At 58.2% G+C, this 16,373-nt stretch overlaps 2 protein-coding genes across 9 annotated transcripts in view; both read left to right on the plus strand.

The window, feature by feature from the left end:
• The window catches only part of USP4 (ubiquitin specific peptidase 4), a 30,672-nt gene extending 22,078 nt beyond the window's left edge, over positions 1-8,594 (plus strand). For 6 of the 7 annotated variants that reach the window (XM_036333570.1, XM_036333572.1, XM_036333573.1 and 3 more), the window contains 9 exons: positions 1,691-1,882; positions 2,699-2,787; positions 3,366-3,593; positions 4,961-5,031; positions 5,216-5,334; positions 5,608-5,757; positions 6,579-6,682; positions 7,950-8,038; positions 8,289-8,594. In XM_036333570.1, the coding sequence (XP_036189463.1) occupies positions 1,691-1,882; positions 2,699-2,787; positions 3,366-3,593; positions 4,961-5,031; positions 5,216-5,334; positions 5,608-5,757; positions 6,579-6,682; positions 7,950-8,038; positions 8,289-8,450 (1,204 nt within the window). In that variant the 3' untranslated portion in view covers positions 8,451-8,594. The remainder of the gene's footprint in view (positions 1-1,690; positions 1,883-2,698; positions 2,788-3,365; positions 3,594-4,960; positions 5,032-5,215; positions 5,335-5,607; positions 5,758-6,578; positions 6,683-7,949; positions 8,039-8,288) is intronic. The other variant, XM_036333574.1, reaches the window with a different exon arrangement.
• Positions 8,595-8,745: 151 nt separating this feature from the next.
• On the plus strand, positions 8,746-12,955 carry CUNH3orf62 (chromosome unknown C3orf62 homolog). 2 transcript variants are annotated; one of them, XM_036333578.1, is made up of 4 exons: positions 8,746-9,330; positions 9,572-9,896; positions 11,231-11,322; positions 12,425-12,955. In XM_036333578.1, exons 2-4 carry the CDS (start codon positions 9,577-9,579, stop codon positions 12,688-12,690), a joined length of 678 nt encoding a protein of 225 aa, XP_036189471.1. In that variant the 5' UTR covers positions 8,746-9,330; positions 9,572-9,576; the 3' UTR covers positions 12,691-12,955. The 2 variants fall into 2 exon arrangements, with proteins under 2 accessions (XP_036189471.1, XP_036189470.1); XM_036333577.1 differs by lacking the exon at positions 8,746-9,330 and having other exon boundaries at positions 9,418-9,896.
• The last annotated feature ends 3,418 nt before the right edge of the window (positions 12,956-16,373 follow it).

The following is a 16,373-nucleotide window of genomic DNA, read 5'->3' on the forward strand; positions in this document are numbered from 1 at the left end:
ACAGCACACTCCAACCCCCACTGGTCTCCCTGGCCTTCCCAGCTCCTCCTGCTTCGGGGTTGCCCTTGTAGCAATTCTGTGCGCCCCCCTCGCCGAGTGTCAGCTGGCCTGCGCCCCTGCCTCCTACCTGCTGTCTCCTTCCTTCCTCTCGCTCGCTCGCTTGCCTTTGGTGGAGAGGGTGTTAGGGTTTTGTTGGTTTGTTTCCGAGTGAGCAGTGCACCCCACGACAGAGGCCTTTCCTTCCCTTTATGTTTTGCCCTGTGACGCCTCGGTCGCTCTAAAACGAATGGCCCTCGACACGCCCACGACCCTCCCTCCTCAGAGCATCTTCACTCACTTTGCAAACGGAGGGCCTGAGGCTCATCCTGGGCCGCAGCCTAGGGCATGTCCATTTCTGACCCCAAGTCCTTACTGGAGACCAAGGCTTGTACACAGCTGAGCTGAGAACTGGGTGTTGCCCGTGAGGAGGTTGGCAGACCCCCGTCAACGAAGGGAACTGCACAGGCTTGAGGGCCAACCACAGGAAAGCCCATTGTTTTCAAGGTGCATTGAAAATTGTCTCAGGAAAACACCATAGCAGCACCCGGTGCTCTGAGCATGTGTGCAGTGCTGCTGAGGGACGGCCTGTCACCGGGCCCCGTAAGGCGGGGGATGGTGTGGCCACTGAGGAAGCAGACTTGGACGTTAGGGGCCTGGCCTGGTCACAGCAGCCAGAAACTGGCAGGATGGACCTGGAGTCTGGGCCAGCCTCACTCCAAGGCCTGGTTCGTGACCTTGATGTTAGACCACCAGGGCCTTACCCTAGAGCACTGGGCGTCCTTGAGGTCCAAGAGGTTGGCGACCGCTGCCCTAGAGCACACCTCGGACTTGTTGTGAGATTTAAAAACAGACAAACTCCCACATTTATTGTAGTCAGAACTGCTGGCCAGGCATCTGGGAGGGCTGTGTTTGTGTGCTTGTGTGTTTATAGTTTTCAAAAATTGAATCAGTAAGTTTGTGTCTCCCCCTATAGGAAGAGGGAAAGACTACAGTCGGTTGCCAGCAATTTTGGTAACATCTGTTCCAGGATAAAACATCTAAATCTCCTCAGTCCCATGTATTCACTAAGTAAGACACATTTTTCAAAATCATTGATTTGTATTTACCAGTTTCTTTGGTTATCACTGATTTTTTAAAAATTTAGATAATGATTCTTTTACTTCAGTGTTTTTTAACAAAAATGACAAGCAATTCATTTTATAAATTTGCTTTTTCATTTGAAATAAAGGGTCTTTGGCTGATACTCTAGGTGTACATCTTGTATAATATTTTGTTTTATTAAAGGACAGGGCACTGAGAATGCTTTTTTAAAAGTTGAATTCCTTGTGACAAACAATGCGTTTGGTGGCCGGGCCCCTGTGTGTCTGTGTCTGGAGTGCTGGGCCGGATGACAGCTGGCGGCTGTGCTGATCCCGCCGAAGGACCACAGGCTGTGGCTGGGGCAGGAGGGTCCATGAGCCCTGAGTCCCGGTTGCGTAGTGACCCTCCGTGGGACCAGCCTCTAGCATCGCCTTGAACATGGATTCTCTGCCCTTTGTGCTAAAGTGTGCTCTGTCCCGTCACCGTAGTCATGGCCACCGTGGAGCTGCAGCTCAGATCTCTGTCGCTCCTGGGGACCCACTCCTGACTGTCCCTCTTATGTGACTGACAGGTACGAGGTCTGCAGCACCTGTGCCGAGGGCTCCGAATGCGTCACGCTCCCGGTCTACTTCAGGGAGAGGAAGTCCCGGCCGTCCAGCCCCTCCTCCGGGGCAGTGCTGTATGGGCAGCCGCTGCTGGTGTCGGTCCCCAAGCACACGCTGACCCTCGAGTCTTTGTACCAGGCTGTGTGCGAGCGGATCAGGTTGGTTCAGGACAACGCTTTGCTGGTTACCTGAAATCAGTGCAGGCGCAGTCCCCGAGCGCCTGCGATGCTTCCCCGTGCCAGCCCCTGGGAGGGCCTGGCAGGTGCTGTGGGCATGGGGCACATCTTCAGCACCATGACTCGGGGCGCCTACGCTTCCTCCTGTCCCTGGAGGCATGTTTGTCACAGCTGTCAGTCACCTGCGTTAGGGAGTCTAGTGCTTCGGTTGCATTTTGTATTTGAATAAAATTTTTGATCCCTGAAGGCTTGGCTCAATGGATAGAGCGTCAGCTTGCGGACTGAAGGGTCCCAGGTTCGATTCCAGCCAAGGGCACATGCCTGGGTTTTGGGCTAATCCCCAGTAGGGGGCGTACAGGAGGCAGCCAATCAGTGATTCTCTCTCATTGATGTTTCTAGCTCTCTCTCCTCCCTTCCTCTCTGAAATCAGTAAAGAAATATATTTAGGGGGATAAGGAACATTTGTAATATCTTAATCAATAAAGGGAAAAAAATAAATTTTTGAAGCATTCCACTGTCATTCTGAAGCGGGTAATGAACGTCACTGGGAAATGCTTTTGAAAGTACGGTGCCACGTGACGCAGAAAACAGCTTCCTGGCGTCCTCAGCGCCTTGGGAGCCAGGCCCCTTGTCCTCGGCTCCTCTGAGCCTCTTCAAGTGCTGAGCCACCACGTGGTTTTACAGCCTTTTACTGAAATTGCCTTGTGGGTAACCCCATACATTATGAACTACCTGTAGGTGAGTAGTGGAGAAAAGTACATAAATGTTACAGCTGACCATTTTTCTTTCGTTTTCAAGCCGCTACATAAAGCAGCCGTTGCCCGAGGAGGTGGGCAGCTCGCCCCTGGAGCCCGGAGCCTGCAATGGCTCCAGAGGCAGCTGTGAAGGTGAGCACTGGCCATGCTGTGGAGCTGGCTGACCAGCCCCTCCGGGCCTCCCCGTTCCAGAGGTGCACAGAGACGGAGGCTCTGGGCGGGGGCGGGGGGCTCTGCCTGGAGAGCAGACTCAGGAGGCCCCTGCTGCTGCCCGCCGTCTCACTGGCCCCTCGAGGACTCTGCCTAGGCGTGTGGGCCTGGCTTCAGCTGGGCAGACGCAGCCGAGCGGGACTCGCCCGAGGTCAGGAGACAGAGTGAGGGCTTGATTCTGATCCGTTGGGACTACAAAGTAGGTGCTTCTTGCCCGGCTGGTGTGGCCCGGTTGGTTGAGTGTCAGCTGTGTACCAAGAAGTTGCTGGTTGGGTTCCGGGTCAGGGCACATGCCCAGGTTGTGGGCTGGATCCCCAGTAGGGGGCGTGCAGGAGGCAGCCGATTGAGGCTTCTCTCTCTCCCTCTCCCGCTCTCTCTAAAAATCAATAAAAAGTTTTTTCAAACACCTGGAAGGAAACACCACAGTTAGACACTAAATAAAATGTTCACATCGACATAGCGGCAAGTTGTGCATAGGAGACTTTTTGTTTGTGCGCCAGGGGAAGACGAGGAGGAGATGGAGCACCTGGAGGAAGGCAAAGAGCAGCTCTCCGAGCCCGAGGGCAGCTGGGAGGACGAGCTGGGAAGCGACCGGGGGGAGACCGCCCAGCGGAAGAGCCCAGGCCGGCCCTGCCCCCAGCGGCTTTTCACCTTCAGCCTCGTGAACGCCTATGGGACGGCCGACATCAATTCCCTCGCAACCGACGGGAAACTACTGAAACTCAGCTGTAAGCGCTGTCTCTCCTTCAGGCGGGCTCTTTGGGGACCCAGGATCTGTTTGAAAATGCCTGCTCAGCACTTACTGCTTCGGGTTTTCATGGCCTCCTTGTATCTCCGGGAACAGACGTGTGTGTTGCTTTTCTCTGAAGCTCCCCAAAGACTGTTTAAGAGATACTGAGGTCCTGGCTAGGGAGGTCCGTGGGTCCCCATGTGCGAGGGTTGTGGGTTCGATCCCGTCAGGGCTCACACAAAGAACCAATGGAAGCATAAGTAAATATGCTTCAACAGATCAGTGTTTCTCGCTTCCTCTCTCTCGAAAATCAGTAAACAAATTATTAAAAGAGACCCTGTGCACATAGGCACACATGTTCACACACATACACAGCCTGCTGGTCAGGCTCTCCCGTCCTCGACAACTTCAGGGGGAGCGCGCCTCCCTCCACTCCCACCCTTCCCAGCAGGCTCCTGGGTGGCGGCGTTTCCCCGGACATGGCTCGCTTGGGCGAATGATGCATTTCTCCTTTGCTCCTTAAGGGTGCTCATGGCTGGGACCCAGCTAGGGGATGGTCATGGGTTTTGTCGGCTTTCTGTTCTGTGGGGCCTGCCCTCCGGACAGAAAGAGGGTCCACACGGATGTGCGTCGTGTGTGACAGCACAGGGACAGGATGCCTGCACGGGCAGGAGGGCAGCTGCGCAGCAGCCGTGTCGTCAGCCTCCTTCCCTGGAGGAGGAGGGACTGGGTCCTTGAGCTAGCCAGCTCTTCTCCTTTGCTATACTTCTTTAAAAATCTTTAAGTAACAGTTTTACTGAGATCTTTTTGAGCTCATTCTCTCTGCAGCTCCCTCTCTGGGCAGCTTTCTCCTTTTAGAAATTGTCTTGCAATTTCTAGCGATTTTCTGGAACTCCAGTCTGACTCCTCAGCGCAATCTCCCACACCCCCCCCCCCCGCCACCCCCACGCTGGGGCCTGGAAAATGCCCTCAGGCAGGAGGCGGGCCACGGGCAGCTCCCTGTTTGTTTCCCGCCTTGGGTGGCAGGCTTTCTCTGCCCCACGTCCAGCGTCTGAAATAGTTGTGTCAGTCTTACCTGGTCAGGTTTTCTTACGGTTTAAGGCCAGAGGGCAAATCCGGCCACTGTTTCTCCATTCTTTCAAAACCCTATGTGGTTAGCAGCCGTGGCGCTTGTCTGTGCGGTGAGGAGATCTTTGCCGAAGGATGTGGGGCCAGGGGTTCGGAGTTGGCCGGCTGAGGGCAGAGCATTGCTCCTGGCAGTGGCTGGTGATGGCGGCCCGTGCTGGTGCGCAGCCTGAGTGTGACCTGAAGAACTCCTCCCATTGTTGGCCCTTCACTCACGAGTGACACTTTGGTCCCCCACAGCTCGGTCCACCCTGGCCATCGACTGGGACACGGAGACCCGGAGCCTGTATTACGATGAGCAGGAGTCTGAGGTAGGCCCGTTGGGGCCCGGGCGGCGGTGCAGGTTCTGCTCTGGCTGGGCATTGGGGTCGCTGTCAGCTCCGCGGCAGCTTCTGCTTCGGGCCGAGTGACAGCACCAGCGAGGCTCCATGACAGCTTGAGGCTGCAGCTGCCGGGAGGTCTCGTCTCCCCGCGGAACTCCCTGTGTCCCCACAGGCCTTCGAGAAGCACGTGAGCATGCTGCAGCCTCAGAAAAAGAAGAAGACCGCCATGGCCCTGCGGGACTGCATCGAGCTCTTCACCACCATGGAGACGCTTGGGGAGCACGACCCCTGGTAGGCCCCCGCCCGGCCTCTGGCACCGTGGGGCCAGCGGCGTCCACACAGCCCTTCGCATGTGCACGTCACTGACGTCGCCGACCCAGCGACACAGACCTTCCCCTGTAAGGGTTGTGTGTTCCAGACTGACAGAGCCATCCCCGTTGGGAAGGTGACTTAGAGCCGCTTGCTGCGGGCGGGAAGCGGGGTGGGCTGTGCCATGCCTCCAGGCGGCGCCCCGTGGCCTCGCTCCCTGCCTCCCCCCAATGGAGGTTTCCCTTTTCCCTTCAGGTACTGTCCCAGCTGTAAGAGGCATCAACAGGCCACGAAGAAGTTCGACCTGTGGTCCTTGCCCAAGATCCTGGTGGTGCACCTCAAACGCTTCTCCTACAGCCGGTACTGGAGGGACAAGCTCGACACGGTCGTGGAATTCCCGGTCAGGTGGGTCCCGGGACTCAGTGTCACTGGGACATTAAACAGGAGAGCTGGGCACTGATGGGCAGAGGGTGTGCCACCAAAGACTTGGCTGCAGGAGGGGGTGTGGCTGGGCTCTGGGAGGTTAGACTTCAGCTACTGCCCTCCCGTCGTCCCACAGGGCGAATGGGACTATTGGGGCTGCAGGGGGGGCCGCAGACCCACCACGCTCCTGTCCCAGGCCAGGGAGGGGGACTGGCTGTCTCCTCAGGTCCTCTCAGGTCCCAGAGTCCAGAGTGAGACTGACAGGAAAGTAAGACAACAAGATAGGATTCCACCACAAGAGGCAGTTTTTAAAATCTTTGGGGGTCGGAGGGGGTGGATAGGGACATGTATTTGCCCACATATAGGCGTGTCAATGGAAGAACTTAGGTGGTGAGCATTAAATATTTGTTGGAAAACTCCTAATTTGTCTGTATGTTTGACATTTCCAGAATGAGATATGGGGTAAAGCTTTATGGGGCCTGTTCCGGTTTAGCTTCAACATTTAAGGCTCCGCTGGTAGTTTCGAGAGTGGCCGCCGTCTCTGCATAGTCCTGCGGCCTGGTCTGGGCGAGAGCTTCGTCGCCATTTGGTTTGGGCTTGGGGCTCCCCGGGAGGCTTCTCTTTTGCAGCCTGAGCAGGTCAGCGGTCAGAACAGACCAGGCCTGTCCTGCGTGTCCATCCCTCTGCAGCAGGTGTTGGGGCGCCTCCCTGGGGCCTAGTCCGCTGCGTACGGGGGCTGCTGGGTCACCCTGACTTGCTCTGAATTTAAGGTCGTTAAGGCTGTTTTTGTGTTTTGTGCTTAGAGGTCTGAACATGTCCGAGTTTGTCTGTGACCCGTCGGCAAGGCCGTACGTGTATGACCTCATTGCCGTGTCCAATCATTATGGAGCCATGGGGGTTGGCCACTGTAAGTACCGGCATCCGTTCCCTCTAACATCGCCCAATGCCCTCTGCCTGTCAGCTCTCTCGAGCCCCTTCCTGCTGCCAGGCATGGCCTTTCAGCACTTGTGTTCCACAGCTCCATGGGCCTCAGGCCTTTTCCATACAGTTGCCCCTTCATTTGCAAAATTTTTTTGGTTTTCATATTTTTTAAAATATTTTTATTGCCGAAACCGGTTTGGCTCAGTGGATAGAGCGTCAGCCTGCGGACTCAAGGGTCCCAGGTTCGATTCTGGTCAAGGGCATGTTCCTGGGTTGCGGGCACATCCCCAGTGGGGGGTGTGCAGGAGGCAGCTGATCGATGTTTCTCTCTCATTGATGTTTCTGGCTCTCTATCCCTCTCCCTTCCTCTCTGTAAAAAGTCAATAAAATATTTTAAAAAAAGAAAAAACCAAAGGCAAAGAAACTGGGGTTGGGGAAGCCTCGGAGGAGACACACCAAGATGCTAATTTTACTTTTTCCTCCTTGCTCTGCGGTGTTTCCCAAAACTTCTGTGTGTGTGGGTTTGCGTTTTTAGCGAAAAGAGCTGGTCCATTTTCTACCCGTTTATGGAAAGGTGTTCGTAATGGGGAGGTGAGGAGCTGTGTTTCCTCCTACCCCTTTCCTGCCACCACAGCCAGTGAGGACCCCAGGAGATGACGCCATGGAGGCGCCAGTTCCATTTCAGCACTGTCATTTCTGGGAGTCTGGGTGGAGCAGGAACTGGGCATGGCTGTTGGCATTGCTGTTGTAAACACATCTGCTTAGAAATAGCACAAAATCAAGACAGGAAGTGTTGTCTGTGGGGGCTGCTGGATCACTGTGAGGAGCTGTTACCCAGCCACGGGCTCTTGACTCACAGCTGTCGAGAAAGATGGGTTGAAGTCTGTCCACATCCGAGCTCTGCCGACACCCCAGATGCCCACAGTGTCCCTCCCCGGGTCTGCCCACAGGCTTCAGAGGCAGAGGGCAGCAGTAGACATCCTGGGCATGGACAGGGGGTTCACCCTTTTTTAAAATTGTTTCCCAAAATTAAAGTGTTGGTTCTTGACAGCTCCATTTTTATCCTCTTCAAGCCCTTTTGAGCTTTTTAAAACGATTGAGTTATTTTTGGCTGTTAAGACACAAGCTGTAAATTACTTCTAGTGTCAGGGTCTGTATTTTTCATTGTTTGGAGTCTTGTTTAGTGCAAGCCTGGTCAGCTGGCCAGGTCAGCTCTCTGGTGGCGGCTAGAGCGTTTCCTTTTGGCTTGGCAGACACCGCGCACGCGAAAAACAAACTGAACGGGAAATGGTATTACTTTGACGACAGCAACGTGTCCCTGGCCTCCGAGGATCAGATAGTGGTGAGTGAGCCACAGTGCCTGCTTCCCCTGTGATTTTCATGTGCCCTAATCAGTGGTCCCATCTCTGGGAATCTGTCCTAAGGAAATGACATTGGGGAAAGCTTTATGCACAAAGATATTCATGTATTTATAACAATGAAAGATGTTATAACAATGGCAGATCCCTGAGTGCGAGCCCAACAGTGAGACAGAGACTGGGCAGAACGGGTGATTTTCCAGCCAGTAATGGACGTCTCCCCTCGTGTTTTAGACAAAAGCAGCTTACGTGCTGTTTTACCAACGTCGAGACGATGAGTTTCATACGACGCCTTCCCTCGCCGGCTTTCCTGGCTCCTCCGATGGAGGAACGCGACCCAGCAGCTCCCAGCAGGGCCTGGGGGAGGAGGCGGCCTGCAGCATGGACACCAACTGACCTGCCCCCCCCATGTAACCCCGGGACACCTTTGACCCCCCCTGAAGACTACTAGTGTTTGGTCTAAAAACCAGATGAGGAAATTCCCTTCTTTTATGAGCAGAAGAAAAAAAAGCCCTTTTGTTCAGAAGGGTTATGTCAAGAGGCTGAATTATTTTCCTTTTTAAGTCGGTGGTGAGATGGCCGTGGGACCTGTGAGCTGCGGTGGGGGGGGGGCGCAGGGCGGGGTGGATGGATCCCAAGGCGCCGCAGGCACAGCTGTCAGGAGGCTGCGGAGGCAGCTGCCCACCACTGGTCACCCCAGGAGTCCCCCCCAGCAAACACCCCCTCCCTGGGCTGGGTCTGTGTTCCAGCCATCGGTCATCTCGGCGTTTCCCCCAAGTGCAGGTGGTGGGGTCTCCTGCCCCTCAGTCTTCAGGGGAACCTCGCAGTGCTGTCCTGTTGCCGCCCCCTTCTCCCTGCGCCCCTGCTCCCTGCGCCCCTGAACTCCCGCACCCCTGAACTCCCGCACCGAGGGCCTTGGTGAGCGGTCACTCAAGTCCGCACAGACTGGGCCCTGCCCAGCGCCCGCCTCTGCCGGGGTCGGAGCGGAAGGCCGGCCTTCCTGGGAGGTGTCCGCTGGGAAAGAGCCCCCCATCTTGCTAAGAAGTGAGACCCCTGCCCTCGGCCTGGGCGCTCCGCTGGGGCCCCGGCCCGGCCCCTCCCACACGCTCCCAGCCCCCAACGCAGCCCGCAGCCCGCAGCCCGGAGCCCGGCAGGCGGCTTCTCTGCGGGCGGGCGGGACGGCACGGGCCGCTTGTCTGACCTTTCACCTGCGCCGCGGCGGTTGGGGCACGTGCGACGCCCGGGCGCTGACCGTTGGCGGGCGCGGCTGCAGGCGGTGAGGCGCTCCGCGGGGGGCGGGGGGCGGGGGGCGGGGGACGGTCAGCCGCGGGAGGGGGGTCCCCGCGGAGGAAAGGGGGGCCCCTGGGGCGGGGTCCCCTGCCCCCCCGGGCCGCAGGCGGGGACCCGGGGGCGGATGGGGCGGATGGGGCGGGCGGCCCGCGTGGTGGTTCGGGCCTCGCGGGGCCGTCCGGCCGCCCCGTTTCGTGTTGACGTAACGAACACGCGGTCGCTTCCAGGGAAAATGTCCGAGAAGCTGCGGCGCTGCCGGAAGGAGCTGACCGCGGCCATCGACCGGGCCTGGGAGGGCGTCCGGCTCGCCCAGCGGGGGGCCCTGCCGCTCCCGACGCCCGGGCTGTGCCGGCCGCACCCGCCGGCCGCTCCCTTCGCCCCCGAGAACGAGGGCCCGGCCCCGGCCCCCGGGAGCACCAAGCCGCCGGCCCCGTGCGCCCCGAGGAGGCCGCTGGCCAGCAAGGAGAACGTGCTGGGCGCCCCCGGCCCGGCCCCCGACCGGCCGCCCTGGAGCCCGGCGCCCGGGGAGAGCGGGCGCAGAGACGGCGCCAGGTGACCCCGCCACGGCCCCGGGAGCTCGGCCTGTTCCCCGGTCCCAGCCGCCTCCCGGTCCCAGCCCGCCTCCCGGCCTGGCCCCGAAATTGTGTGTGTGTGAGAGTGAGTGTGAATGTGTGTGTGAATGTGTGTGTGTGTGTGTGTGTGTGGATGTGAGTGTGTGTGAATGTGTGTGGATGTGAGTGTGTGTGTGTGTGAGAGTGAGTGAGAGTGAGTGTGAATGTGTGTGTGAATGTGTGTGTGTGTGTGTGTGGATGTGAGTGTGTGTGTGTGAGAGTGAGTGTGAGTGAGTGTGAATGTGTGTGAGTGTGTGAATATGAGTGTGGATGTGAGTGTGTGTGAGTGAGTGTGTGGATGTGAGTGTGTGTGTGGGGGTGTGAGTGTGTGTGTGTGTGAGTGTGAATATGAGTGTGAATGTGTGGATGTGAGAGTGAGTGTGAGTGTGTGAGTGTGAATATGAGTGTGAATGTGTGTGGATGTGAGTGTGAGTGTGTGAGTGTGAATGTGCGTGTGAATGTGAGTGTGTGTGGATGTGTGTGTTTGGGGTGAGGGGTGATGGAAGGCACTCGGCACAACCAGAGAAGTGAGTTCAAGATCCTGGTTTTCCAAGTCACATTACTTTTTCTTTCTTTTTTCCCCTTAAAATAAACTTTATTGTCGATGGTGTTACAGATGTCTCCCCTCCCCCCTCCCCCCATCCTCCCAGCGCCTACCCTCCCCCCACATTTTGTTATGCCGCAGAGAGAAAAACCTTCATCCTGAACCCTCGCCGCTGCTCCCCCCCCGTCCCCCTGCCCGCCCCGGTCACGCCGGAAGCCACCATCTTGGCTGCCGTGTGGGCAGAGAACGACGGAGCCATTCACTGGCTCAGCGCAAGTGGTTATCCCGGTTTCAGAGACACTGACCTTCGTGCGTGATGCCGTGGTCGGTGCCACTGACGTAGTAATTTCCCGTTGTCCTCCAGTCACAGCTTATGTGACAATAAACAGTTGCCAGTCCTTTTTTTTGTCTTAAACCTTCCCTAACACCCGTCAATATTTTATTGAAAGAGGCCCGGCCGGTGTGGCTCAGTGGTTGAGCATTGACCTATGAACCAGGAGGTCACGATTGGATTCCGGTCAGGGCACAGGCCGGGTTGTGGGCTGGATCCCCAGCTGGGGCGTGCAGGAGGCAGCTGATCCATGATTCTCATCACTGTGTCCCTCCCTCCCTCCCTCCCTCTCTGAAATCGATAAAAATACTTTTAAAAAAGGACATTAAAAAACACCAATAATATTTTTCTTGAAAGAGGCTCTAATTCCCCACCTTCTCTTTTCGCCCGGGAGCTGCAGGAAAGATCTGGAGAATGAGTTGAAGGTTGACTCCAATCTGCCTCTGGGCAGTTCTAGCCAAGAGGTCACCAAGGACCTGCTGGACATCATCGGTGAGTACGGGTCGCTCCGCTCGCCTCGAGCAGAGGCCCCCGCGGGCCGGCGATGGCGGGGGTCAGGCAAGACCACTCCTCCTCCGGGTACTCGGTGCATTGGCCTTGCTCCTGGCAGGCTCTGTGCAGAGACCTGCGTGGAGCTGACAGCCTGGGGAGCCGTTTCAGAAATGCCAGTCACAGTGCAGCCCCGAGGCCCCAGAACTTGGTGGTTGAGCTGAGATCTGCAGGAAACGGGACGCAGACAAAGGTGGGGGAGTCCAGCTGTGGTGGACACTCGTGATGAGATCGTAGCCCGGCTGGTGTGGCTCAGTTGGTTGAGTGTTGGCCCCTGTACCAGGAGGTCACTGGTTCCATTCCCAGTCAGGGCACAGGCCCAGATTTCGGGCTTGGTCCCCAGTAGGGGGTGTGCAGGAGACGGCCGATCAGTGATGTTTCTCTCTCTCCCTCACTTCCTCTCCCTCTAAAAAAAATCAATAAAAACATCAACTTAAAAAATCCCAAAGCTCCGCTCTAATTCCACCACCAAGAGATATTGACAGCGTGCTGTGCGTCTGGCAGACACTTTTCTGCACGTCTGTACGTTCTGTGGGTGAGCTGTGTGACCCCTGTTTCCATGACTCATTGCCCAGGACACACGGCTCCTACTTCAGGGATGCTTAGCCCTGGAGCTGTTGGCTCTTCAGGGAGGGGAGGGAGATGCCAGCGAGTGGGGGGAGACCCTGCCCCCCACTGCCTTAGGGCGCTGAGTCTCCTCTAGTCGCCCCGGAGGTGAGCTGAAGGCCTGGCTACCTCTGCTCACCCTGCAGGTCAGCGGTGTTGTACCCCACTCTCTCCACATGCCTGAGAGCCGGGACACACATGTGCACCCCTGTATTCTCCTGCCCACAACTTCCTTGGGGGCTGCGGATAGCTGGGCACTTGAAGAGCAGAGCCAGAAAGGGGGGCACTGAGCCCCCTTAAGGTTTGGCCCGGGCTCTGGCAGCCAGCCTGCCCCCGCGGACATGCCCGCCTTGTGCAAACCCAGCTGAGCAGCCACATGTGTTCACTTTGCCTTCGGAGGCCTCCCTGGAGCGTAACACTGAGTGTCCTTGTTTCCAAGACAACACCAGCATCCGGACCATTGAAGAGCTGGCCGGGAAACTGGAATTTGAAAACGAGCTGAACCGCGTGTGTGACTCCTGCGGAGACTCCCCCTTCACGGAGGAGGCCTGGGCGCTGCTCATGGACGAGAGCCCGCAGAAGGCGGTGGAGGCCGACCCCGGCAGCCTCCGGCGGGCCTTCGACGACCACAGCGTGGTCCAGACGGTCCTGGACCTGGAGGAGGACTACCACCTGATGGGCTCTTTCAAATACCACATGGAGTGAGGGGCGCCCGCCCGGTGCCTCCCGGGAGGCGGAGGCGGATGCCCGCGCAGTCACGTTTCTCAGAGGGTTGGCCGAATCTGCCGCCCGCCCCCCCTTAACTTCCAGTTCCCTTTCGGAGCTGGGAGCCCAGCTTTGTTTTCATTTGCTTTGTTTCGTTTTCCTGTTGCTTTGAAATAGTTCTGACTGTTCCTTGTCTTCACTTGCACCTGTTTCTTTGGTTGATGGTCAATATACCTGGTGCTCAAGGCAGGTGTGGGCTGTGGCATCTGCTGTGTCTCTTGGTGTTCTTTCCCATGAGCCCCTGCAGCCACAGCCAGTGAGCTTGGTGGACCCTGGTGGAGGCCCTCCTCATCTCTAGACCAGCCTTCCCTCGATCCCCAGCCCTGCCCTCAAAGGGGCTGGGAGCGTCCCTGGTCCCCTCTTGACAGGGCATTCTCATGAGGCCTCCCCGCCACCCCCACTTCAGACACCTGGGCCCTAGCTGGTGGGTGGGGAGGGAGAGGTGCACACAGGTGCCTCCCATCCACCTTCATGCCTGGACCTCATCCATGCCCCTCCAGGCCTGGGGACCCTGAGGCCACGGTGGGGCAATGGCCCTGTTTGGTCAAGGTGGGCAAGGAGGGAGGGAGGCCAGGACACTGCCCCCGAGGTCAGCACAGCCCCAGAGCTTAGCAGGGCTGGCTCCATACACCCTGGAAAGAAAGGGCCTCATCAGAAATTATTTAGGCAAATCTCAAAAGCATGGTGTTCCTTCAGGAACCTAATGACTGGGCAAGGCCTGAGCCTCTCAGAAACAGTGGCAGGTAAGTGCCTCCTGGGCTCAGGCGGGGGTTGGGGGAGGAGGCTGCCCAACAGACCAGAGAGCCAAGCAGGAGGCCCAGGGGACCACTCCCCAGACATTTAGAGGCCACGGACCTCACCCCTGCGTTAGGTCTGGTGACTCCTCCGGGCTCAGGGATTGGAGGGGGAGACCAGGCACCCGCTCCTTAGCGGATTGGCTCGATGGTGCGCCTGCCTGCACCCCGAGAGCCCTGGCCACCCTGGGGCACAGCCGCCGCCGCCCACCCAGGCAGAGGGCAGGCCAAGGACCGACCCGGCAGTGAGCTCCCAGCCTGTGGGGTTGGTGGCCAGTTACTTCTGGCCTTGGCCGCCGCGTACAGGAGGCGGCGGCTGCACGGAGAGGCCGGGCCCGGGGTAGTCAGTAGCCCAGGTCACCACGGTGCATCCCGCTGCCCCCACCCCGCCGGAGGGAGCTGGACGCCCCGCCGGAGGGAGCTGGACGGAGGGCGAAGGAGGAACGGGCCTGTAGGCGAGCAGCCTGCGTCCTGCGGGGCCACCCACCCTGCGGTGTGACGAGGAGGCGCCCTGCCTTGGGCCCCCTGATCAAAGCTCACCTCTGCGGGGGCCCAGCCTGGCCCGGGGAGATGCTGTGCGGGGCCCCTGGCCGGGACTCACCATCATGACAAACGGGCCAGCGGAGAGCGGCCAAGGAGAGGAGGCAGTGGCCGCCGGAGCAGGAGGGGGAAGCTGGTGCAACCCAGGCGAGGCGGGTTGGTCCTGTTCATGCATCTGTTAGGCTCTTAGTTTGCCGAATCTGCCAGTGAGATGAGGCGTTCACTTTGGGGGGCTGGGAGAGGGGCACGTATAAACTCACTGTGTTTACAGCTTTCCTGCAAACCTCCCTGCTCTAAAATGTACAATGTGTTACTTTTTTTAAATGCAGTTGATCCCGTTTGTGAAAACGTATGAGCACATGTGCAGAGCATTGTCAGGGAGGGGCGGAGGGGTTCAGTTTCCCCTCTTCCTGTGTTTTCTAACCTATTGCCATGGGCATGTATCACTTCTGTAGAAAGAAGGAATTATATCTCTGCCAACCAGCCATGGACTCCCTCACCAGGCACCTGCCCGAACTGCCGTTCGCCGTGCCCAGCGGTGGGCAGAGGCCAGGCCGGCAGCAGACTCAGCAGGGCCTCCTGGGGGTCCCTTTCCTGCGGGCGGGTCAGAGCTGCTTCTCAACTCAATTCCCGTCCCGGGGTGGCGGGGGCGGCTGCCGGGAATGGCAGGGCCCTCACCCTGGAAGACCAAAACGGGGGGCTTCCTGACTGGGTGGAGGCGGTTGCCGGGGGACAAGGGTAGAGCGTGGGGCAGGCTGGGGTGGGCAGAGGGGCTCCCTGGCGGCCCACAGATGTACCTCTGTGGCGAGCCGGCACGGCCATGGCATACTCGGCCCCAGGGCGCCTTATGTGCGCGCCAGCTCAGCCTGGTTCAGTGACCCTGAGTGGGGGGGTGAAAGGCTCAGAAAAGACAGGCAAGGGAATGAAAGCTGGGTCTGGGTGGGACGCTGCTCCCTGATGAGGAGACAGCGCCGGCGCCCACAAGCCGTGTCTTTATTTTATAGCAGATGCCACGAGGCAAAGTAGGGGCGTGAGCACGTTGTTTCCAGCATTCTCGTGGGTTTCAACCTCACTCAACTACATGCACCTGAACTCCATCACAAGGCACTGGGGCCCCATGTTCGGACCATAGGCTCAAGCTCACAGCTACGGCCGTTGGCTATGACTGTGCTGGGAGGGCTCTGCCCTCGAGCTGGGACTTGCACGTGGCAACGAGAGGACTGTGCCCTCTCATCAGTCCGAGGCTTGAACCTGTCCAAACACTAACCGCGCCCCATATACCTCTGTTAGTTTTTTGTTGTGTTTGTGTTTTGTGTGTGTGTGTGTTTTTTTTTAATATATTGATTTTTTACAGAGAGGAAGGGAGAGGGATAGAGAGTTAGAAACATCAATGAGAGAGAAGCATCGATCAGCTGCCTCCTGCACAGCCCCCACTGGGGATGTGCCTGCAACCCAGGTACATGCCCTTGACCGGAATCGAACCTGGGACCCTTCAGTCCCCAGGCCGACGCTCTATCCACTGAGCCAAACCAGCCAGGGCTTGTGTTTTGTTTAGTTTAGAAAGCTGGCAGTTTTCATGGCCCCGATGGAACTCCTTTCCTGGGAACTAAATTGTTCCTTCCCACCACCAGCCCTCCATCAACCTGACTGCACCAGGAGCACCCTGGCCTCGGTTATTGGGCCAGTGGGCTTGTTTTTGTTTTAAAGGTATGTCTATTGAGTTCAGAGAGGAAGAGAGGGAGGGGGAGGGGGAGTGGGAGGGGGAGAGGAACATCAATGCTGAGAGAGAAGCATTGACAGGCTGCCTCCTGCACGCCTCCCACTGGGGATGGAGCCACCACCCGGGCCTGTGCCCTGCCCTGACCGGGAACTGAGCCGTGACCTCCTGGCTCTGGTTGACGCTGAGCCCCTCGCGCCGGGCAATGGTCTGTTTGTGGAAATTCCCATTCACTGCAGGGGCCGTGCTCCTGGAACCCTGGCACTCGGAGCTTCCTCTGTAGACACAGCTGTTCTGGGAACTGCCCCTCGGGCCGCAAGCTGGTCACTCCCCTGCCACCTGCCCCTCAGCACCGGCTCCCCAGGGGCCCGAGGAGGCCTTCCTGCCTGGGCACCGCTTCCTGCAGCGGGCAGGTGTGCTCCCCGGCAGGTGGGGGTCTCGGGGGCTCCCTGGAGGGGACAGGAGCCGGAACATTGGTTGTCATACAACTCCCTCCCCAGGCGGCGGAGCTGGGCCCAGAGCCGGCTCGGGAGGAACAGACTGAGGAACGCGGGGTGGCGTCTCCCTGTCCC

This window comes from Myotis myotis, unplaced genomic scaffold (assembly GCF_014108235.1).
Source record: "Myotis myotis isolate mMyoMyo1 unplaced genomic scaffold, mMyoMyo1.p scaffold_m19_p_13, whole genome shotgun sequence".
Taxonomy (NCBI): Eukaryota; Metazoa; Chordata; class Mammalia; order Chiroptera; family Vespertilionidae; genus Myotis; species Myotis myotis.

Excerpts from the sequence above, each read along its gene's own strand:
- CUNH3orf62 (XM_036333577.1), top strand. The coding sequence starts at position 9,469 with ATGGGGCGGATGGGGCGGGCGGCCCGCGTGGTGGTTCGGGCCTCGCGG. Across the intron at positions 9,897-11,230 it reads GGGCGCAGAGACGGCGCCAG|GAAAGATCTGGAGAATGAGT; the intron begins GTGACCCCGCCA and ends CGGGAGCTGCAG. Across the intron at positions 11,323-12,424 it reads GGACCTGCTGGACATCATCG|ACAACACCAGCATCCGGACC; the intron begins GTGAGTACGGGT and ends CTTGTTTCCAAG.